The sequence below is a fragment of the Peromyscus maniculatus genome, chromosome 6 (genome assembly GCF_049852395.1).
Source record: "Peromyscus maniculatus bairdii isolate BWxNUB_F1_BW_parent chromosome 6, HU_Pman_BW_mat_3.1, whole genome shotgun sequence".
Classification (NCBI taxonomy): Eukaryota; Metazoa; Chordata; class Mammalia; order Rodentia; family Cricetidae; genus Peromyscus; species Peromyscus maniculatus.
The window spans coordinates 85,288,109-85,312,177 of NC_134857.1; the positions used below are offsets into that span (position 1 = coordinate 85,288,109).

The following is a 24,069-nucleotide window of genomic DNA, read 5'->3' on the forward strand; positions in this document are numbered from 1 at the left end:
CTTATAATAATGCATTCTGATATAATTTAATTTAATAGGTCTTCCAAAATATGCAAATAAAACTATTGGATAATATTTTAATGAAATATCAGGCTATAATACAAAAGTGATAGCTGTGTCATTTCCTTGTTTTTCTAAATAGGGCGAGATACCAATGTACTTGTATACATAAAAAGAAGATTGGCAATGTGTGCAAGAAAACTGGGAAGGATCAGAGAAGCAGTGAAAATAATGAGAGATGTAAGTACATTTGATAACACAACCATTATTTTTATAGTGCACAAAACTAAAACAAAAATCAGTTATTTTAATGCACAGTCACTGTTTTTCAATTGCTCATTTCTATAACAGGATAGTATATATATATATTTTTGTTATTGTTTTTTTCCTTGAGACAGGGTTTCACCTTGTAGCTGTGGTTGTCCTGGAACTCACTCTGTAGTTGAGTCCTGGCCTCAAACTCACAGCAATCCACCTGCCTCTGCCTCCTGAGTGCTGGGATTAAAGGTGTGTGTCACCATGCCCAACTAGGATATTTTCAATATGCATACATTTCTTAAGGATTAGGTCTTCATAAATTCGTAAAAAAAAAAAAAAAGCAAAATAATTCATACTTTAACAAACCTGGTTCAGCTCCTCTGAGTTTTCCTGTCATGATTTATTTTGATTTTAGTCTTTTTTTTTTCCCTTCCTTTTAATATACAGTTGATGAAAGAATTTCCTCCTCTTACCATGCTGAACATCCATGAAAACCTCTTAGAATCACTTCTAGAACTGCAGGCCTATGCAGATGTTCAGGCAGTCCTGGCAAAATATGATGGTGAGTTTTGTGTGTGTGTGTGTGTGTGTGTATTAGTAGATAGCATGATTATAGTCTCTTTTCAGCATGGCTATAGTCTCGTTTCGAGTGTGTAATCATTAGTCCAGTCCTGTTCTGGTGTTTCTCTGGTGCCTCTTTCTAGTCTTAGCAGTCAGTTTTAAGGTGTAGGTATAGCTGCTGTGAAGCATCTTCTTTATCTGTCCTTCCAGCTGAAGGTCACAAGGAGCTTTTCCTCTCTGAGGATGTATTCTTTGTTAACTGAATGTGTGTGAGGCACTTAGAACGCAATGGTGAACATGAAAACATGGATTTAACCTATATGGCATTTTTTTTTTTTTGAGACACAGGGTTTCTCTGTGTAGCTTTGCGCCTTTCCTGGAACTCACTCTGTAGCCCAGGCTGGCCTCGAACTCACAGAGATCCGCCTGGCTCTGCCTCCCAAGTGCTGGGATTAAAGGCATGCGCCACCACCGCCCGGCGGCTTTACAGCTTTAATGCGAGAAACCACAGGGAGTCTGCTTAAGAAGTATTAGGATAAATTGAGGAAATACACTCATGAATACAGAACAGAGTAAACAGCTGAAGTCGTCCTCTGATCTGACCAGGAGCGAATCTACCTGGCAGTTCAGTCACACCAGGAAGCAGGAAGCATGGAAAAGGAGCCTCTCCCCTTCCTTTGAAGAGGTCATATATAAGGGGCAAGAAGTGCCGGGCGTTGGTGGCGCCGCCTTTAATCCCAGCACTCGGGAGGCAGAGGCAGGCGGATCTCTGTGAGTTCGAGGCCAGCCTGGGCTACCAGGTGAGCTCCAGGAAAGGCGCAAAGCTACACAGAGAAACCCTGTCTTGAAAAACCAAAAAAAAAAAAACAAACAAAAAAAGAGGCAAGAAGCACCACCTCCTTCAGGCCGTATAGCCCAAGGTCATGGGCAGAGCAAATACCACTGCACAGCTTAGTGAAACACACAGAACTGGACAGTAGTTACACTGAAGGCAGCATGTGAGGAGAGGTAACTGGGAAAGTACAGGCGTCGTGCACATAGAAGGGAGCTTCATGAATTTTGGCATGTAAGGAATACCAATAGAAGTTGCATAATAATCTTTGTAAGAAGAAGCCAGAATGACAGTTTTGCAATGATTTTTTTAGCTATAGAAAGTAATTTATATGGTTCACTGCATCCATATATACACATAGGAAGTGGTAGGACAGGTGTTTTCACTCTTCAGGCACTAAATTAGGAAACTGGAGTTTAAGACAGTTCAATATTGGGTAATATGTTCCAGTGAATGAGTGCAAACCTGAACCAGATAATTCAGCTGTTTCATTTCTAGTTTACTAGTCACTTTATAAGAACGTATAATTCCAAGTATATTAGCTATTTGTATTATTATAACAATAACAGTTGACTACAAATGGAGTTGGGAAAATGTTAAAAATACAGGCTTTCGCCTGGTGGTGGTAGCACCCGCCTTTAATCCCAGCACTCAGGAGGCAGAGGCAGGTAAATCTCTGAGAGGCCAGCCTGGGCTACAGAGCAAGTTCTAGGACCACCAGGGCCACACAGAGAAACCCTGTCTCCAAGAAACAAAACACAAAAGCACAGACTTTCTCTTCCTTCAAAGTAAGACATCAGCTTACTTTGTCTCCCTCTTAGATCCTCCTGCCTCTGCCTCTGCCTCCCAAGTCCTGAGATTAAAGGTGTATGCCACCATGCCCTGCTAGGATAATTTTTTTTTTTTGACTATTCAGCTCTTTATTAAACCAATCAGGTGTTTTAGACAGGCAAAGTAACACAGGTTCACAGAGTTAAAAAAAAATGCAGCATAAAAGAATGCAGCACATTTTTTCATCAGTAAACAAATATTCCACAGCATAAACAAATGTAACACATCTTCAACTAATATTCCACAACAGCTTCTCTTTGTCTACCTTTTGCCTTGGGGCCTTTTTTTTTTTTTTACATAAAAACAGGTTATAATTCCAAAGTCCAGAGTTATCTGAAACTGGAAAATATTTTCTTTGTAGAAAATAGTGAAAATGGTAACATTTCCCAATAAGCCCTTTTAAGCCAAATAATAGCTGAATTATACATATAAATATTGATTAGATTCTGGGATACAGAAGAAACCTATCTTCATCTGTTCAGAGAGCTATGTTTTACTTAAGTTGTGTAAGTGAGATTCCTATTTATCTTCCCCTTCACTGTTTGATTTACAGCAGACATTTTTCTATAGGCTAATCCATAATCTAAAAAGATTTTAGCCTCCCCTCCTGAAAGTACAGCCAGCATATCCTTTCATCAACTTGATATGGTACACATTCTTATCCTAATAGTGAAATGTTTCACTAAAGCATTCCCAGTGATTGGGCAAAAACAAAACTTATTATAAGCCACAGCCACCCTAGGGTTCTCCCTGCTAGATAGCCTCCCTGAATCTGTGCAGTCTGATTGTCCTTTGCTTTATATCTAGTATCCACTTATGAGTGAGTACATACCATGTTTGTCCTTCTGGGTCTGGGTTACCTCACTCAGGATGATTTTTTTCTAGTTCCATCCATTTGCCTGCAAATTTCATGCAGTCATTGTTTTTCTCTGCTAAGTAGTACTCCATTGTGTATATGTACCACATTTTCTTTATCCATTCTTCAGATGACGGGTATCTAGGTTGTTTGCTAGGATAGTTTTTAGTTTTTAGTTTTTTCGAGACAGGGTTTCTCTGTGTAGTTTTGGTGTCTGTCCTGGATCTCGCTCTGTAGACCAGGCTGGCCTTGAACTCACAGAGATCTTTCTGCTTCTGCCTCCCAAGTCCTGGGATCAAAGGCATGTGCCACCACCGCCCGGCTAGGATATTTTTTAAACATGCATACATTTCTTAAGGGCTTCATAAGTTTATAAAAAATAATTTTACTTTAATAAGCCTGGTTCAGCTCTTCTGAGGTTTCTGTCATGATTTATTCTGATTTTAGTCTTCTCCTTTTAATGAACAGTTGGTAAAAGTCCATGCTGCAGACTTCCTAGCCCTCGGGTTTCTGTCATGTCTTCCATATAACAGGACATGCAGAGTTACTCACATTGTCCTGCCAGAGGTCCCTGCCTACTAGTTTAGGAATCCCCATGACTTGGAAAGGTTGAAGTATGATATATTTGGAAGGTGAAGTTTCTTTCTTTGAGACATCTAGAATTTTTGGGCAGCTCTTCACAATAGTTTAGGCTCATAGGAAAATTTGTGAGAAGTCCCTTTCATATGTAACTTACCAGATGCATGGCCTATTGTGGCTTTTGTGCTGTGCAAGCTTAGGACCTGCATGTCAAAAGTCAGAAGGGGACCTGATTTGTTTAAATAAAGTAAAACCCTCTAAAGCGAATAGAGCCTATGTCATTTGGGATGCTTTGGTGGTTTGGGTGTTCATGTGTCTCTGTGTACATCACTGTACAGATTGAAGTCACCAGAAATGGGCTTTCTCCCTGAGATCTCCATTCACTGTGAAAGTCTGAAACTGAGAACATCATGAGAGTGCTTCACTCTCTTCTAAGACCACTGTTTTAGGCATCCTCCCGAAAAAGGATTTGTTTGTGATCTCAAATAAACTTCATACTCTATGAAATGTGGCCCTTTAAGAAAATGTAGAAAAGTCAAAAAATCAAAAAAGTATGGAAAAAGTTAAAAATCAATACAGATATAATAGCAGTTAAGTATTTTATTTTTTTTCTAATCTTAGTTTTTACATACTTTTAATTATACTGTGGATTTCCTCTGACTATCTTATTGTAAACAGATTATTATAGACATTTGTAGAATACTTGTTGCCACCATACAGAGCACTTTTATCAACATAGTTTAATCTCTGCTAGGAAGTATGAAAAGAGACCAAGGCTGGGTGGTGGTGATGCACCCAGGAGGCAGAGGCAGGCAGATCTCTGTGAGTTTGAGGCCAGCTTGGTCTACAAAAAGAGTTCCAGGACAGCCAGGGCTACCCTGTCTCAAAAAAACAAAAAAGAAAAAAATAAAAAGGAGAGAAAAAAGAAAAGAGAACAATAAAATTGCTTCTAGCCCAGGGATATACCACTAGTAAATATTAAAATCTAGTCTCAAAGGTAGGCCTTCCAACAATGTGTCCAGGCACCTATAACACTGTATTACAACTGATGAATTTGTACTAGGAGTTATAATTTTTAATCCTTACCTAAATTGACAATTATTGTTACAGATATAAGCCTCCCAAAGTCAGCAGCCATCTGCTACACAGCAGCACTCTTGAAAACAAGGACTGTTTCAGATAAGTAAGTACTTATGAAACCACAATAATGTGGAAAGACTGCTGAACATTTAATAAGGTTTTTGTCCTCTACTAACTTTTAACAACACTCTTTCTCCTTTCTCTTTCTACCTCAATAACCCTTGCTCTTCTGTGACTGAGGCTTCTCATTGTATGTGATGTGATGACAGACAGAGCTGTGTAGAGTTAAGTAAGCTGGGACTTAGATTCAAACTCTACCACACAGTAGATATAGCTGTGAGAGTTGTTACTTTGAGAATAATATGCGGGGGAGGGCTGGAGAGATGGCTCAGCAGTTCAGAGTACTGGCTGCTCTTCAGAGGACCCAGGTTCAATTGCCAGCATGCATATGGTGCTCATAACTGTCTGTAATTTCAGTTCCAGGGGACCCGGCACACAGACACACTTTCAGGCAAAACACAATGCACATAAAAATAAAAATGAAAATAAAATTATAAAAAAGAAAATCATATTATACGTGGTTGTGTGAGGTGATATGTGTCAAATGACTATAGCAATTTCAAGAAAGATGCCACAGAGAACTGAGTGTGACGCTTATATCTATAATACCAGCATTTGGGAGGAGGAACAGAGTTCAAAGCTAGCCTTGACTACATGACAAGCTAAAGGCTATCCTGGGGTATATATGTCTCAAAAAAAAAAAAAAGTATCCATTTAATGTGGTAACAGTGATGCTGGTAACAGTAAGGTGCATGTCAACAAACCGGTTTCATCTTTCCCTTCCATTGAAGTTACTGTCTCTTCCTTACACTTTTGGCTCTCCTTAGTCAATTCTCTTTATTTGGCCGTTGAGATATTTAGAATCTGGCCAGGTCCAGTGATGAGATCCTATTTAAATAAATAAATAAATAAATAAATAAATAAATATACATAGATAGATAGATAGATAGATAAAATGAATGAATGAATGGAGAGCCAGAAACTAACCAAATGGTGCTCATTTTTTTTCACCTTGGCTTATTATATCTTGATATAAATTAGAATAAAATATTCAGTTTATTTCTTGTCAGCTAAAATTTTTATAAAATCTGTATTGTGTGTGCTAAGATTTTCTGAGTTCCTTTCTCAGCATTTCTTACTGTAGTCACCCTTCTCAGAGTGAGCTCAGTGGTCTCCAAAGGCTCTCTGCACTTCAGGCTGTGATTCTCATTCCTTCTGTTGCTTTGGGCACATGTTGAGCCAGAGGCTTTACTTTCATTTTTATTGGTTATCTGGTTTTGTCTTTGGCCATTGCCAGAAACAGCTTTGATTTGAGGAATATATTGTAATCTGAATCCATGTATATAGTTCCCAGTAGACTTTGTACATGTGGTTCGTTCATTTCTTCATCCTGTGGTTTTCTTTACAGATTCTCTCCAGAAACAGCCTCCAGAAGAGGGTTAAGCACAGCAGAAATTAATGCTGTGGAAGCAATTCATAGAGCTGTGGAATTTAATCCCCATGTTCCAAAAGTAAGACATTTTATGACAAAAATACTACTTTTATTTAAATTTAACAAATTTGTGAGAATAGACCAAAGTGCATGGTTTGTCCTACATTAGGTCATAATTGTTTTAGTCTGCTCTATTTACCATTCGTCTTGAAAGGGATATTAGTAAGGCATTTAGAAATAGTTAGGGGCCAGGGATGTAGTTCTGGTAGTAATGCTTATGTTGCATATGTGAAGCCCTGACTTTAATCTATAGTGCTGCAAAAACCAGGCATGGTGGTGGGTCATGCTTGTAATCCTAGCATTTGAGATGTAGACACAAAAGGATCAGAAATTCAAGTTCATTCTCACTCTACTATACAGTGAGTTTGAGGCCAGCCTAGAATACATCAGTGTCTGTTTTAAAAAGAAAATTTAAAAAGAAACCTGCTTAGAAGCAATTAGTTCCCTATGGCTTTGTAATTGCTGGCAGAATAAACCTGAATTGTGTTTGCTTAACTCCCTCTTCCTCAATGTGGGTGATAAATGCAGTGCCTTGCATGTGCTAGGCAAGCACTTATCATTGGGCTGCATTCCAGCCCTACTTAATTGGCTGTATTATAGTTACAGAGAAGAAACAATTAAAGGACTTGATTGCTGTAGAAGATCATTTATATTTCAGATCACAGAATCAATTTCCCTGGATTGTAAAAGGCTTTTCTAAATGCATGGCTGGGTTTTGAACTAGAACTGAGTAGACAAAAACTGAAATCCAGGAAATTAACTAATAATATACTACAACAGGTAGACAAACTGCTAAGTTGATATCTCTTGAGACTCAAATTAATTGGCCTGTCTATTTGTCTTTACATTGCACATCTTACATTTATACAAATTATTAGCTAATCTATGTAATAGTATCCAAATACTGAAACACTCAAACCCCAAGATTAAAATTTGGGTTTTACAAACAATTTTCCATGTTAGAAACTACAGACTATTCAGGAAAAGATTCCCTTACTGTATAAAATTATAGCTATGATTAAGTGTATAAGTGTTAATGAAAGTTGTAGGGTAGTAGACAGTAAAGACATTAAACCAAGGGCCTGCAAGGTGACCATCATATAAGTCATCTGCTGCTAAGCCTGCTGCTGACTGAGTTCATTTCCAGAACCCACATGGTAAAAGAAGAGAAATAACTCCTGCAACGTGTCCTCTGATCTCAACATACATAATGTGTCACATATGTTATATGTACACAGACCCAATAAACAATGTAACAAAAAAGACATTAACCTCTAAAAGAACATCTTCAGGAAGTTGTAAGCCTTTTAGAATAAATAAAGCTATGATAAAGTAAATTAATGACTTGGACTTAGTAGAACATGCCTGTAATTCTAGTACTGCAGAGGCTGAGGCAGGATTAAGAGTTTGAGGGCTACATATTGAGACCCTGTCTCAAAAAGAGAGAGAGAGAGAGAGAGAGAGAGAGAGAGAGAGAGAGAGAGAGAGAGAGAGAGAGAGAGAAAGGAAAGAAAGAAAGAAAGAAAGAAAGAAAGAAAGAAAGAAAGAAAGAAAGAAAGAAAGAAAGAAAGAAAGAAAGAAAGAAAGAAAGAAAGAGCGAGCAAAGAAAAGAATGACTAACGTCGGGGCTGAGGAGTAGTGTTTTCCTGGCCTGTATGAGCCTCTGGGTTTGTTCCCAAGAATGCGTAAGCGGGAGAAAACAACACCCACTGCTGAAATCTAAGAATAATAGTCTACAGACATATAATTTTCTCATTAAGTGACACTGGTTCCATGAATTTAAAATTTTATTACAAACTATAATATAATACAGCGAAGAATATAAACAGAAACATGCATTGTATTGGTTTAACATTCAGCATGTACTGGAAACTGCCTGTCAGGTCGTACCAACCCCATGGATGCCCACCTGACTGCTCTTTCCCAAACACAGCTCCCCCTCCCCAAAGTAACGACTGTTCTAACATTAATTATGCTTGCTTCCTCTTTTCTTTACATACTTATTCTGTACTTTTCTTTTATTGCTGGTGTTACAAATGAATTAAGATCAGGTCTCCCCTCTATTCTCTCTACTCCAGTTCTCCTATTCCTCACATCTTGGTTCCCTCCTAATTTCATGGGTTCTTATTTGTTTGTTATTTTTTAAACCACAGAGTCCACTTAATGCTGCCAGTATGTACCCGGGTGTAGGGCCATCTACTAGAACATAAGTAGCCTCTTCGGGGCTACATCCTTAAAGAAAACTCCCTCCTCTCCCTCTCCCAGCAGTCATCAGCTGCCAATAGCTCCTAGCTAGAGGTGGGACTTCATGACTTCCTACCCGGTGCGTGCCGGCTGGGGTTTTGTTTGCCTTGCACAGTTGCTGACTTCATATGTGTGATCGCCCTGTGGTGTTTGAAATCCATCACTTTGGTGTAGTCATCATCACCTCTGGCTCTTACTGTCTTTCCACTTCCTCTTTTGTGATGATCCATCCCTGGGCCTTGAGAGGAGGAGATGGGATATAGTGTCCCATTTAGGGCTAGGCATTCTGCATAGACTCTTATTTTTTATTCTGTGGAATCATTTATATGAAATTATAATCATTTCTGTTTCAAACAATTAGATCTTTCTGATAAAGGTATCTAACCTGTAGTTTTCTTTTTAAGAAGCTATGAACTATAAATTTCCTTTCATTAGTTTAATAATTACAATTGTTAAATACTTTACAATTGAAAATACTATTATTTTGGTGACAGAGCCTCATTATAGTCTAAGCTGGCCTCAAACTCGTTATTTAGCAGAGGATGATTTTGAACTCCTAACCCTTCTGCCTCCAGCTCCCAAGTGCTGTGATTATAGTCTGTGCCCCCATGTCCAACTTACTGTGTTTTTTATTTTTTCTGTTACATCATGGTTCCTTTTATAATTAATTTTTTTTTGTCTACACACCAGATACTTTGTTTGGGAGGTTGTAAAATTAGGTTGAAACTTTGGATAATATTATATTCTTCCAGAAAATATGTTTCACTCTTAGATGACTGCAAGAAGCACTAGCAAGCCAATATTACTTTAATCACTTTCTGTTTAAAGGATTACTGTTTTCTGGACCATCCAGATGACTTAAAACTACTCCTGGTTCCCCCTTCTTCCCGGGACTCAGTCATTCAGGGCCCCATCTAACCCTCAGTTTTAGACGCACTTGCTCTATTGACAAGCACTGTCACCCTTCCCTAGCTTTAGGAAACTGATGAAACGGCCAATGGCTTCTTATCCATCTCATCTTCCACATAAGGAAAACTCAACTGTGGCTTACTTGTCTGACTATCTGTCTTTGGGCTGAGGTCTGGTAATTCTTCATGCTTTGTTAATCTTTGTGTATTTAGTTTTACTAGTTTCAGCCTAGTTTTTCTAGGAAGGTTGATCAGAATTACCCAGTCTCATTGCTGGAAATACGTCTATAAATATTTTTAATAAAACCCTCCACTCTCTTGCTACAGAGGAGTTAAGAGAATGGATTCCACAATCAAACTGCTGGAGTTTGAATTCCAGCTCCACTGTCTCCTAGCTGTATGGTTTTGGATGAATTACTTCCTTTTGCTGTGCTTGAGTTTCCTGGTGCAAGCATGCAAGTTTGTGTGTGTGTGTGTGTGTGTGTGTGTGTGTGTGTGTGTGTGTGTGTGTGTGTGTGTATGTGTGTGTGTGATGCAACCTATGCTGGCCATGTACTCACTGTATAACTGAGACTAGCCTCACATTTCCAGTCTTCCTGCCTGTTTCTTAAGTGCTGGGATGACAGACATGCACCATGATGCCTGGCAAAATTCCTCTTGCCTGAAGTGAAGATAATATCCCCTACTTCACAGAGTTGTGATGAAATGTAATAGTGCTGATTTAAAAGTATTTGAAAGAAAGAGTCTGACACATAGAAAATATTGCGAAAGTAATTTGTTAATACTGTTACTATCCATGGTACATTGTAATCTTACCTTTGTACAAGAAGATAAACAGCAGTTATTGGTCAGAATTACTTAAATATACCATTAAGATGTCTAAAATTTTTTATTTTCACTCAAAATAGCAGAATATAGACTGTCTGCTCCCAATGGTCGGGGACTTTTCTGTTTCTAAAACCATTTCATGCAAAATACATTCACAGTAGTAGCAATTAGTAATGTGTATTTGTTTTCAAAATTATTGGGGGCCATGTGGGTATTAGCAATGCTAGGCATTGCCCTAATTATAAATTTAAATTGTTGAATGCATAATATATTAACACCCAGATTGAGTCTGTGCTTGAAGATACATGGTACCTAAAAGGATGCACTTTTTTTCCCCTGAGAGAAGCCAACAAAGACTTAATTCATATATATATGGTATGAATTGACTGGAAGACTAAATATTGTTGCAATCACAATTTGACCTTTATCTGTCTATACATATGATATAATTCTTTTCAAGATCTGACCAGTTGTTTTTTTTTTTTTACAGAAATTGATACAGATATGCAAAAGACTTAGTATAGCAAAAAACCTCTGAGAAATAACAGTAAGATTGGAGAATTTACCATACCAAGGTTGTATACATTTTAAAGCTTTAGTAATTAATATTTATTGGCATAAATATAGAAATGTAGATCAGTGGAAGATAATAGACAGTCTTAAAACTAATGAACTGTTGCATTAAAATATGGGTGAAAGATTGGAAGTTATGTCACCAAAGCTTTGTGAATAGTTGATAAACAGCGAGACTGTTCAGCATTCCAAACATAAACCGCAGCATGGTACTTCATCTCACAGGGGGTTTCCTCACTGATGCTGACAAGTGTGAAGAACCACATATGTTGCTTCTGGGGGTGTGAAATGGCACGTTTTTGGAAACAGTTGTGCAGTTAAATGTAGGTTGTTTTTTTGTTTTTACTGTGAGACCCATCAATTCTGTTCCTGAGTATCCAGTCAAGAACAATGAAAACACATGCAAAGTTTTTGTGTGCAATTATTCACGATAGGCAACAACTCGACACAGTTAAATTAGTGAGGAACTGCAGTGCAGCTCTGTCAGCAATGCAGCAGTGTGGACAGGCCTTCACTACTTCAGGCCACGTGGAAAAAGCCCGTGACAAGACTTGACTATGTGAACTAGATAAATGAGCTAAAATTACAGACACAAAAAGCAGATCATTCGGCCCATCGGTTGAGGATAGGGTAAGGATTGGCTTAAATTAAGCAGGAGGGAACATTCTGTGGTTAAAGTTGCAGGTTTATGTATAAAGTTATTAAAAACTTCAACCTGTACACTTACAAAGGTGATTTTTCTAAAAGTTCATTTTAGGTTTAATTACAACATAATGAGTCAGTCTATCATGGCATTTTCATGTACATATGCCATTATTTTTTCTTCTCATTTTTCTTCCTTCCCTCACTGCCCTCCCCAACACAATCTCCCCTCAAGCAGATTTTCTTTATTATATATTTCCCATTATATATTCTATTACTTCCTTTGTTTCCCACCTCCCTTAAGATCTCTTCTTTCAGCCGGGTGTTGGTGGCGCACGCCTTTAATCCCAGCACTCAGGAGGCAGAGCCAGGCAGATCTCTGTGAGTTCGAGGCCAGCCTGGGCTACCAAGTGAGTGAGCTCCAGGAAAGGTGCAAAGCTACACAGAGAAACCCTGTCTTGAAAAACCAAATATATAATCTCTTTTTCCCCTCTTATGAACCCCTTTATGATTAAATGTCCAACTGCACACATATACAATACATGCACATACATATTCTTGTGTATGGGTACATGTTTAGGGGTGGAGAGTACAAGTCCATGTGCACAAGTGTGTGGGTTCCTGTGGAGTCCAGAGGACAGCTTCCTCAGGAGCCGTTCGTCTTGTTTTTGAGACAGGAGCTCTCCCTGGCTGGAAGCTTACCAAGTGGGTTAGTCTGGCTGCTTGGCAAGCTCCAAGGGTCTGCCTGTCTCCACCTTGCCAGCACTGAGATAAAAAGAACTCCACTAGCACCCTGACATTTTATTTACATGCATTCTGGGGCTCATATATAGGTCCTCATACTTACAGGGCAAGTACTTTACCACCTGAGATGTCTTCCCAGCCTTGTATATAAAATTTTAAACTTAGTCCCACAGGTGAGGGTAAATGTGGTATTTGTCTTTTTGAATCTGGCTTATTTTATGTAACATGATAACCGGTTACACCATTTTTCTGCACATACCACAATTTCTTTTTCCTTTACGTCTGCATAAATTCCATTGTGTATATGTGCTGCCCTTTCTTTATCTGTCTATGTGTTGATGAATATCTAGGCTGCTTCTCTTTCCTGGCTGTTGTAAACAGGGCAGTGGATTTCAAGTATTTCTGTTGTTGACTTAGAGTCATTTGGGTGGCTAGCTAAGAGCAGCACGTCTGGGTTAGGTGGTAGTTCTGTTTTTAGGTTTTGAGGACCCTATACTGATTTCCGTAGTAGCTAGTTGTGCGGATAATCCCACCAGCAGTCTCTAAGGGAAGTTCCTCTTCCTTCACAGTCTCACCAGCGTTTTCTGTCATAGATCTCATTAATGGTAGCCATTCTAATTGGGGTGAGGTGGAATCTCACAGCAGATTTAATTTGTGTTTCCCTGCTGACTAAGGATATTGAATCCTCTTTCTTTCTTTCTTCTCTTTCTTTCTTTCTTTCTTTCTTTCTTTCTTTCTTTCTTTCTTTCTTTCTTTCTTTCTTTCTTTTTTTGCTTTTTTAGACGAGATTTCTCTGTGTAGTTTTGGTGCCTTTCCTTGATTTCGCTCTGTAGACTAGGCTAGCCTCAAACTCACAGAGATCTGCCTGGCTCTGCCTCCCGAGTGCTAGGATTAAAGGCGTGCGCCACCGCTGCCAGGCTTGAATACTCTTTCAAATGTTTGTTGTTCATTTGTGTTTCTTCCTTGAAAACTTTCTATTTAGTTCATTAGTCCATTTGTTTTATTAAATTTCATTTTATTTAATATGTAGCCAAGTAGAAACTATTTATATGTTATGCAATTCTCAATTTTATTTTGAGTAGCCTATTTATTGATAGGGTGATTTGTGGGGTTTTGGGGTATTTAATTTTTGCCATTCTCTCTATATCCTGGGTCTAATTGCTTGTCTGACCTGTGGTTGGCAAACATTTTTCCTATTGCATAGGCTGTCTTTACTCCAGGGATTGTCTCCCTTGCTGTGCAGAAGCGTCTTGACTTAAGGTAATGGCATTTGTCAATTCTTGGTTATCTCCTTTCCTCCTGTTTTGCCTTTGGTTGTATCTCACAATGATGAATTTTTGTCATGTGTAAAACATACCTTTTATAGGCTGTTTTATATATTTTTAACTTTACTTTTTTAATTTATAGGTAGAAATTAATTAGTTGTCCCTAAACCAAATATCAGAGCAGTTGACAACTCAGCTCCATCAGAATACACAGCTCCGTGTTCTTGTCTATGACTTAGTTGTTTGTGGTCAGATGGTTTAAGTCAAGTGCAGCAGGGTAACTATTAAGATTTTCTGGAGGAACTTTAAGCTCTAGCAACTTGAGAATATCCCATTTAAATAATATTGCTGTCATATGAACTGGAAGAGCTGTGGAATTTGTGGCTGTTTTTGCCAGGTTTTATAAGTGATGAAGTATGCACAGCCCTTTCTCTTGTTCTGGGCTCTGTCCCTGACTCTCAGCTGGAAGCAAGCAAACATACAGGGATTTAGGGGTTTTCCCTTCAAACTTGGGGTTGTAATGACTTATTTAAGCAACTGAAGAGTATCGTTTCAATAAATACATACGTTTACATTTTCTTTTGTTATAAATTCATTCTGCAAATTTAAAGAGTATCATTTCAATAAATATGTACTTTTAAATTTTCCTTTGTTATAAATTTATTATGCAAATTTATCAAATAGTTGTATGCATCTTAGCAGTAAAATGGCAGAGGATAAAAGTATTTAAGCAGAGCCAAGCAATGGTGGCGCACGCCTTTAATCCCAGCACTAGGGAAGCAGAGCTAGGTGAATCTCTATGAGTTTGAAGCCAGCCTGGTCTATAGAGCGAGATCCAGGACAGGCACCAAAACTACACAGAGAAGCCCTGTCTTGGGGAAAAAAAAAGTATTTAAGCAGGAAATATTTTCTGGCAACTTTCCACATAATGAAATGGCTGTAGGTCTTGAGCTGTGCAATTTGTTAAAGCTGGAAGCTATTAGAAGTGTGACAGAAAGATGATATAAATCTTTTCAGGCTATGAATTTGCTTTGAAGTATTTCATTAATATTGATTGTTTACATAGATTTTTTTCTACTAGGTGAATTTCATTATATGATAACTATGATATAGTACTATAGTAAAATAGAATGTTTTCATGTTTTTTTGACTTGTTCTTCATTACCTGACTATGGCTTTGGTTCAACAAAATGTTTCTTCGAGTCACTGAAAAAAAAAATATTCTGTATCTTTTAGCTACTATAAGAATAGCCAAGTGTTTTTATTTTCAGTAGAAATTATTTCGTATATTTTAAATATCCCACAGCATCCTGCTTTATTCATTTCTATTGTCTCATATTCTTTATTATTTATTTATTTATTTATTTTTTTTTTTTTTTTTTTTTTGGTTTTTCGAGACAGGGTTTCTCTGTGTAGCTTTGCGCCTTTCCTGGAGCTCACTTGGTAGCCCAAGCTGGCCTCGAACTCACAGAGATCCGCCTGGCTCTGCCTCCCGAGTGCTGGGATTAAAGGCGTGCGCCACCAACGCCCGGCTTATTATTTATTTTTATGTGTGTGGGTGTTTGCTTGTTTGTATGTCTGTGTACCATGTGCATATCTGGTGCCTGTAGAGGCCAGAAGAGAGTGTTGGATCCCCTAAACTGTACTTAAAGACTGTTGTGAGCTACCATGTAGGTGGTGAGAATCGAATCCTGGTCCTATGGAAGAGAAGCCTGTGCTCTTAACCACTGAACCATCTCTCTACCCCACCTCATATTCTTTATTTTCCATCCATAAAATATTTTCATTCTTTTTATTGAGATAATTCGTATAATGCCCTCCTTTACAGTTTAGAATTCAGTAGTTTCTGATATATTCACATGACTGTAAAATCAATACTGCTATTTAATTCTAGAACATATTCATGATTTCAGAATGGAACACTGTACCATCAGTAGACACCTCCCATTCCTTTTACCACTATTCTACTCTCTGTTTCTATGAATTTACTTGTTCAGGACTTTTCATACAGACTTGTACAACAGGAGGCTTCCATGCTTGACTTCCTTTACCTCGGATACTGTACTTCGGTATCTAGGATGTTGGTGCTTCGGTTCTCTTTATGGATGATAACATCTTGGTTCTCTGTCCTCAGTGGGCATTAGAGTTGGCTCTGCTTTTTTGTTACTATGAACAATACTGCTGTGAATATGTACAGATGTTTGTCTGAGCACCTTTTCCCTTCTCTTTAGTGAAACTGATAGCTTGTATAGTGGTTCTGTGCTTTAATTTTGTGATAAATTATTTTTCTGAAATGACCATACTGTCTTATCAGCAATGTTTAAAGGTTTTTGTTCTTTACATGCATGCTTATAAATGTCATTGTTTGCCTTTTTTATTACAGTTATCCCAAGTGGGTGTGAAATAGTACCTTATGGTTTTAATTTCCATTTCACCAGTTCCCATTGATTTGAGTAGCTTTTAATATGCTTATTTGTGTATCATCTTTAAAGAGCTATCCATTCAAGTTCTTTGTACATTTTTTTCTTGTTTGGGGCATTTGGTTTGGTTTGGTTTGGTTTGGTTTGGTTTTTAGTTGTTCTGAGAAAATTTTCTCCCCCCAGCCCAGGTTTTCTTTTTGTTGTTGTGTTTTGTGTTTCAGAGACAGGGTTTTATATGAAGCCTAGGCTATCCTAGAAAAAATCTTGTAGCCCAGGCTGGCCTTGAACTAAAAGTGGTTCTCCTTCCTCACCCTCCCAAGTGCTGGGATTACAGGCCTGAGCCAACAGACCAGGCTTCTACTTCTTTTTAAAAAATTATTATTGTAGAAAGTATTATATTTGTCTTCCCTCGCACATCTGTTATCTCAGCACTCAGGAAGAAACAAAGGCATGAAATTGAGGCCAGCCTCTATTATGAGGTAAGATACCCTGTCTTAAACAAAAAAGAATGAAGCTGGCCAGTGGTGGTGCTTGCCTTTAATCCCAGCACTTGGGAGGCAGAGACAGGCAAATCTTTGAGTTCAAGATTAGCCTGATCTACAGAGTGAGTTCTAGGACAGCCAGGGATACAGAGAGAAACCCTGTCCAACAACAAAAAAAATGAACATGAATTATTATTACAGGAAGCCATTTATGCTCTTTATTAATATGCCTCAAGTCATTATGAATCTCATAATCACATATATGTTCACCCATGAAATGGAAACCACCAAGTGGGTTTTCTGAGTGAGGTATAAATGTTGAAGAGCCTTCTGAGCCTCTTGGTTAGGTAAGATACAGCTGTATACAAACCTAAAATATTTCCATCTACAGAAAGTTCTTTCATACTAATTAGCCTTGCCAATCACTGGAGGCAAACCATCACCATAGGTTACCTTGTGAAGATCAGAAAACAGGTTATACTTCTGTGTTATGTATTTGGGGGTTTCACTTGGTTAGGCATTCACATTTGTGCACAAGCCTAAAAGATAGTCCAGGTTTGTGCCCTGCAGCTATCATAGATCACTGGAATTATAAATGTTGTTTATATATTCAGTGATCTACTGTAGATAGAACTATTCTTATCACGATACTTTATATACAGTTTAGAATAGTATAGGTCACTTTAGGGACTAGTTATAGCTTGCTATAATAATTTGCTGAGTGGTTTTTTCTACAGTTTTATTTATTTTTGTTTCATGTGTTTGACTATTTGCCTAATTGTATGTGTGTGCACCATATGCATGCCTGGCACCTGCAGAGACCAGAAGAGGGCATTGGGTCCCCTGGAACTGGAGTTACGGACTATTATTGAGCTGCCGTGTGGGTGCTGGGAACTGAACTTAGAGCCTCTGCAAGAGCAATCAGTGTTCTTAACTGCTGAGCCATCTCTCCAGTTCCCAAAAGTTTTTATAAGCAAACTACTGGCATTCTTTTTTATTTTATTATTTTTATACTTAAGATTGAAGTAATTACTTTGCAAAACAAAACCACAGACTAGGAAGTACAGGAACATACCCACATGTGTTACGTCAGGTGATTTTTGTCAAAAGTACCTATGCAGTCTAATGGGATAAAGAACTCCCTCAATAAACAGTGCAAGAGCTTCTGATGATCTGAGGTAGGGAAAACAATGAATTTTTCTCATGGCAAACACTAAGATTAAACTCTGCTCATCTTTAGTGTGAAGAAAATGCAAAGAGCTGGGTAGAGTGGTGCACATCTTTGATCCTAGCACTTTTGAGATAGAAGCAGGTGGATCTTGGTGAGTTTGTGGCCAGCATGTGTAGCTAGAGTTTTCCTGCCTTGCCCACAGTCAGGACAAATCTTTGTCACCCGCCAGTCCCACAGCCGCTCAGACCCAACCAAGTAAACACAGAGACTTAAATTGCTTACAAACTGTATGGCCGTGGCAGGCTTCTTGCTAACTGTTCTTATAGCTTAAATTAATCCATTTCCATAAATCTATACCTTGCCATGTGGCTGGTGGCTTACCGGCGTCTTCACATGCTGCTGGTCATGGCGGCAGCTGGCAGTGTCTCTCTGCCTCAGCCTTCCGCTTCCCAGAATTCTCCTCTCTCCTTGTCCCACCTACTTCCTGCCTAGCCACTGGCCAATCAGTGTTTTATTTGACACACAGACCATCCCACAGCAAGCATGGATGGTCTACATAGAGAGCTCCAGGCCAGCCAAGGTGAGACCTTGTCTCAAAGCAAAATAAAAATTATTAATGTGTTGTGATGTGATGTGATATGATGTGTGTGTGTGTGTGTGTGTGTGTGTGTGTGTGTGTGAGAGAGAGAGAGAGAGAGAGAGAGAGAGAGAGAGAGAGAGAGAGAGAGAGAGAGAGAGAGGGAGGAGGGGGCACATCAGATGATTTAGGTGTGGAGGTCAGAGGTCAAATTTATGGAATCAGGCCTCCCCTTCTACCTTTACATGGGTTGAACTCAGGCTACCAGGCTTATGACAAGTTCCCTTTATCTGATGAGTCATCTTACTGATCCTGACAAGTTCTTTTCTGTTTTGTTAGTTTATTTATTTATATATTTGTTAGTTTGTTTGTTTTGAGACAGGGTTTGTCTGTGTAGCCCTGACTGTCCTGGAACTTGCTTTGTAGACCAGGCCTTGGGGATGGAGAGGAGTAGAACATTCAAGCTTGGAATGATGGTGCCAAGGCAGGAGGATCTTGAGGTAGAGGCTAGCCTGAGCTATATACATGGAGACCTTCCCTCAAAACAGTATATGACTATGAGTGTAGCTCAATTGCTTGAGTGCCTAGCAAGAATGTAGTCTTGGGTTTAATCCCTGAAATCAGAAAAACTGAATGTATGGTGACCCAGGCCTGCAATCCCAATGATTTTCATGATGAATCAGACCCTTCTTTACTGAACTGTAATTTAAAATACACAGATCACAAATTGAAAGGTCATCCACAGCTACATAACAAGTTTGAGGCCAGCCTGAGATACATAAAATCTTGTCTTGAAAAGAAGATAATAATAAAAGTAAAACAAGTAACAAAAACTTTAATACAGTTCTGTATTCTGAACACATATTTAGGAATATGACATCTGTAGCTTTTAGAAGTTACTTCTTATTTTCCAAATAAAGCTGTTTTTAGTGTTATCTTTTCAAGAAAGCAGACCACACCTGGAAATTTATGTAAGTACAAGAGAAGTTTTAAAAATGTATTGATACAAAGAAAGTGAAATCCTTTCTGAGCCAAATATGTTAGTGTATACCTATAACCCCAACTTTTTAGGGGCAGAGGCAGGTGGGTCTCTGAGTTCTAGTCAGTCAGAGCTACATGGTAAGACCCTTTCTTAAAAAAGACAAAAAAAAAAAAAAAAAGAACAAAGTAAAATCCTTTGTGGTTGATCAGAGATTGAATCCTGTAGGATGTTCTAAGTTCCGTACAGTTTGTATTTCAGTATGACCATAGCTAACCTGAGCATGTTAGCCGCATATATAAAGCCATGAGGCAAACAGTCGTTTAATTAAGATTCTGGGTGGCACAGTAGAAGTAAAGGGGGAAATAGGGCAGTGGTGTTGAAGTCTGTTTCCAAATTTACAGCACATAAGACCTTTCCTTTCCATTATGTTGCAGTATAGCCTGACTGGAGAGTTAGGCTGTGAAATCTTCTCTTTGGCTCTATAGGGGTGTGAAAAGGGATTTCCTACAAGTGTCTCCCCTAGTCTCCCTTCCCTTTCTTCTCTTTACTCCTGAGGCCGGTAGGTATTATGTTTTTCTTGCTTTACTCACATAGCAATTCTGTTTGCTTTCTCTCTGGGAATTGTGTTTAGACTCCCCAATACATACTCGTAGGCTTTGCGTTCAGCCTGCCTGTCTAATCTCATAGAATGTGCACTGAGAACACTAATTGCAGAGATAAATTGGTTCTTGGTGTGCATGACTGATCAAGAGCAAAGTACCTTAATTCCAGATGTCTTCAGAGAGATTTTTCTTTAACCTCTGCCTTTAAGAGGAAGATTATAAAGCATAATCATTACTTCAGGTCAGAATTATATTGCTTTTGGTCAAAAGCTGTTGTAAGATTTACAAAGTAATAGAAAAGAGTAATCTAAGGATATATTATAAAGATCAAAGCAGTTGAAAATTAAATTGAATTTGAGTGTAAGCTTAGATATGGTTTTAGACTCTTAAAGAAACCGTCCATGCGCAAAGGCCCTGGGTTCGATTCCAAGCACTGAAAAAGGAGGGAGCAAGGACAGAGAGCAAATGCTTGACCATATATTATCATGCCTTTTAATTATTGCTTCCAGAGTAGCTCTAATTTTCATATGTTTAGTGAAAAGCAAGGGACTAAAGTATGTATTTAGAAACTAGATTTATGCCAGACATTTCTCTCATTTATTAGCAATACAATAAAATGGGGTTATTCAGAGGTCATTTGGGAGGTCCAACAGAACACACTAGATGCTGGCTTTGGTTTATATCCAGCTTTATTTTATTTGCTGATAATTTCCAAATCTATATCTTTTAATGCTGGTTTGCTCCTCATCTACAGACTTGTATTTCCATTCTATAAAATTAATTCAGATATTTTGTTTCAAACTGAATTTTTAAATGTATTTTAAGGTAATTTCTCTTATTTCATTTTGATTTATGACTTCACTATTCCTTTCGTTCATTGTTGTTTTGTGTATGTGTACTAGAGGTGATGGTGTATATTGAGACATGGCCTTACTATGTATACCGGGCAGGCCCCAAACTCACAGCAGTCTCCTTGTCTCAGCCTCCTAGTTCATGTAGAATGCCACCATGCCTGGCTCTCCTACATAATTTTTCCCTCTGCCCTTTCCAAAGGACTAGCATATTATAACCTTTAAAGAGTCTTCAAGTCTAGGCATCACGACTCTCATTGACTACTGTGCACCCTCACTACCTACCTACTTTTTTTTTTCCTGAGACAGGGTTTCTCTGTGTAGTTTTGGTGCCTGTCCTAGATCTCAGTCTGTAGACCAGGCTGGCCTTGAACTCACAGAGATCCACCTGGCTCTGCCTCCTGAGTGCTGGGATTAAAGGTGTGTGCACCACCACCCGGCTCACTACCTACTTTTAAAATTACATGTTATTATTGCTATTATTACTGAAGCAAAGGGGGTTTTCTAATGTCAAATATTTCAAAAGTTTCTAAAGTTAAAAAGCCCATTATTTGGCCAACTTCTACTTTCTGGAATTAACTATTTGCTCATTGTAAATGTTATCAGACGTTTAGATTCCTATCCTCTCTCCCCCACTCCCACTCTTCCACCCTGACACAGGGTCTCACTGTGTAGTTTAAGTTGACTTTGAGGTTAGCTTTAGACTCATGGTCTTCCTGCCTCAGCTTCCCAAGTGCAATGATTATAAGTGTTCAACACAATTGCCCAGTACTTTATAGAAATTTCTAACCTTCTAGAAGTGATTCCAAAAATGTCACCATTTCTTGTGTGCCCACTGATCTTCCTCCCGTTAGCCCCTTTCCACTGTATTGCCAGTTTTCTACCAACTAGCAAATCTCACTTTGCTTTAAGACTTCTGTGTGTTCCCTGGTGTTTATAGGTGAGAACCAGCCCTCTGGTATTACACTAAGGGAAGCTCTTCAGTCTGACTCCTGTGTCTTTCTGCCGCTTGCTTTGCTTCTTATCTCATGGCAATGTCCCTGGGTTGGTCGTGTCCTACTATATCTCCCTATCATTGTACACATGTTCAATCTCTTCGCCATCTGCCATTCTCTAAGCTCTTGATCATCCATTGTCTTATTTTTAAAGGAGTCTGTTTTAATTTGCTAAGCCCCTAAACGTGTGTTCTGGTTTAAATGTGCGTGTTCTCCACAGGCTCATGTATTTGCATTTGAGCACTGGGTCCCTAGCTAGTGGTACTGTACTGCGGGGTTATAGAGCCTTTTGGACTCTATATAGGCAAATATAGGGCTTTGGGGTTCTAGGCTGGCTTTGTGTTCAGCTCAAATTCTCTCCTTCCTGTTCTGAGATGCAACAAGAAATATCTCAATCTCCTACTTCAACTGGACCAGCCATATCAGCCACTGCCTTCCCTACAATAATAGATTATATAGCTTACACTAGAGTCAAACTAAATCCCTCCATTAAATTGTTTCTTTCAGGTGTTTGGTCATGGTGATATGAACTAATAGAGAAAATTGATACCAGCAATGAGGTTGTTGCTCTGATAAACCTGATCATGTGTTTACATCTGGTTTGTAGGAAGAATGTGGAAATGTTTAGAGCTATGGACTAGAGAAGCCCTGGAGCTTAATGGGCCATTCTGGTAGTTCAGAAGATCAGAGTCTCTAGAAATGCATATAATAAAAGGCAGGCTTATGAAATTTCAGAGGGGAATAAGGACTATTGAAAATTGGATTAGAGACTATTCATGTTATATTTCGGACAAAATATCTAAGTACAGTCTGCCCACATCCTGAAAATTAGAGTGAAAATAAATTAAAAAGTAACATACTAGGGCTGGCAAAATGTCTCAGTGGGTAAAGGACACTTGCTGCCAAGTCTGATGACCCGAATTCCATCCCTAGAACATACATGGTGGAAAGAGAACCAACTTCTACAAATTGTACTCTTACCTCCACACATGTGCTGTGACACACACACACACACACACACACACAACAACAACAACAACAACAAATATTTTTCCCTCTTTTTCTTTGTTCTTCACTCATACATTACATCCAGACCACAGTCTCCCCTCCCTCTACTCTTCCTCCATTTTCTTTCAGAAAAGAGCAGGTTTCCCAGGGATGTCAACTGAACATGGCATAACAAGTTACAATAAGACTAGGCACAAATCCTCATATCAAGGCTAGATGAGGCAACCCAGGGGGAGAAAAAGGGCCCCAAGAGCAGACAAGAGAGTCAGAGACACATTTCCACTGTTAGGAGTCCCACAAGAACACCCAGCTGCACAACCGTAACATATATACAAGAACCTAGCACAGACCCAAGCAGGCTCAGGGATTGTCCCTTCAGTCTCTGTGAGCCTGTATGAGCCCTGCTTAGTTGATTCCATGGGCTCTTTTCTTGTGGTGTTCTTTTTTTTTTTTTTAATTTATTTATCTTTACTTTATTTGCATTGGTGCTTTTGCCTGCATGTACATCTATGTGAAGGTGTCAGATCTTAGAATTACAGACAGTTGTTAGCTACCATGTGGGAGCTGGAATTGAACCTGGGTCCTCTGGAAGAATAGCCAGTGCTCTTACCCCCTGAGCCATCTCTCCAGCCCCTCTCGTGGTGTTCTTGACCCCTCTGGTTCTTAAACCCACTCCCCACCCCCCACCCCCGCTTCTTCTGCAGGGTTCCCCTTGCTCCACTTAGTGTAACAAATGTTTTTTAAGTTTTTGTTTATTTGGTTGGTTGGGTTTTTTGAGACAGGATTTCTTTGTGCAACAGCTCTGGCTGTCCTGGAACTCACTCTGTAGACCAGGTTGGCCTTGAAGAGAGATAGATGGGCCTGTCTCTGCCTCCCGAGTGCTGGGATCAAAGGAGTGCGCCACCACTGTCCAGCTTGTTTTTTTAACTTTTAAGTACTGGACTAATTTGTTTGGTTGAGGAAATTTTAAGACAGCACAGCAGTTAGGCTGTGATATAGTCAGGACTCACTGCTTTCTTCCTGACTCACAAAGAAGAGAGTAGAAAGTAGAGTGGAAAGGTATGAAAACTGCACTTTGGCTAGGAAAGGAGCTTGAACTCAGTTCAAGTTGCAGACAAAGCCAGTAAGGCCCTATAATTGTTAAAGAAATCATCACTTTACAAAAAGGCTTCATACTCTGTACTGGGCAAGACCCCACACATTAAAATGTCCAGGGTGTAGACTGGAG

The 24,069-nt window shown here is 38.9% G+C and overlaps 1 protein-coding gene across 8 annotated transcripts in view; it reads left to right on the plus strand.

The window, feature by feature from the left end:
* Positions 1–24,069, plus strand: part of St7l (suppression of tumorigenicity 7 like) — a 69,678-nt gene that overhangs the window by 28,894 nt on the left and 16,715 nt on the right. For all 8 annotated transcript variants that reach the window (XR_013052284.1, XM_076574758.1, XM_042279651.2 and 5 more), the window contains 4 exons: positions 143–240; positions 706–820; positions 5,028–5,100; positions 6,466–6,568. Coding sequence is in view for 7 of the 8 variants with exons in the window: in XM_076574758.1 (XP_076430873.1) it covers positions 143–240; positions 706–820; positions 5,028–5,100; positions 6,466–6,568 (389 nt within the window). In the remaining variant the exon portion in view is untranslated. The remainder of the gene's footprint in view (positions 1–142; positions 241–705; positions 821–5,027; positions 5,101–6,465; positions 6,569–24,069) is intronic.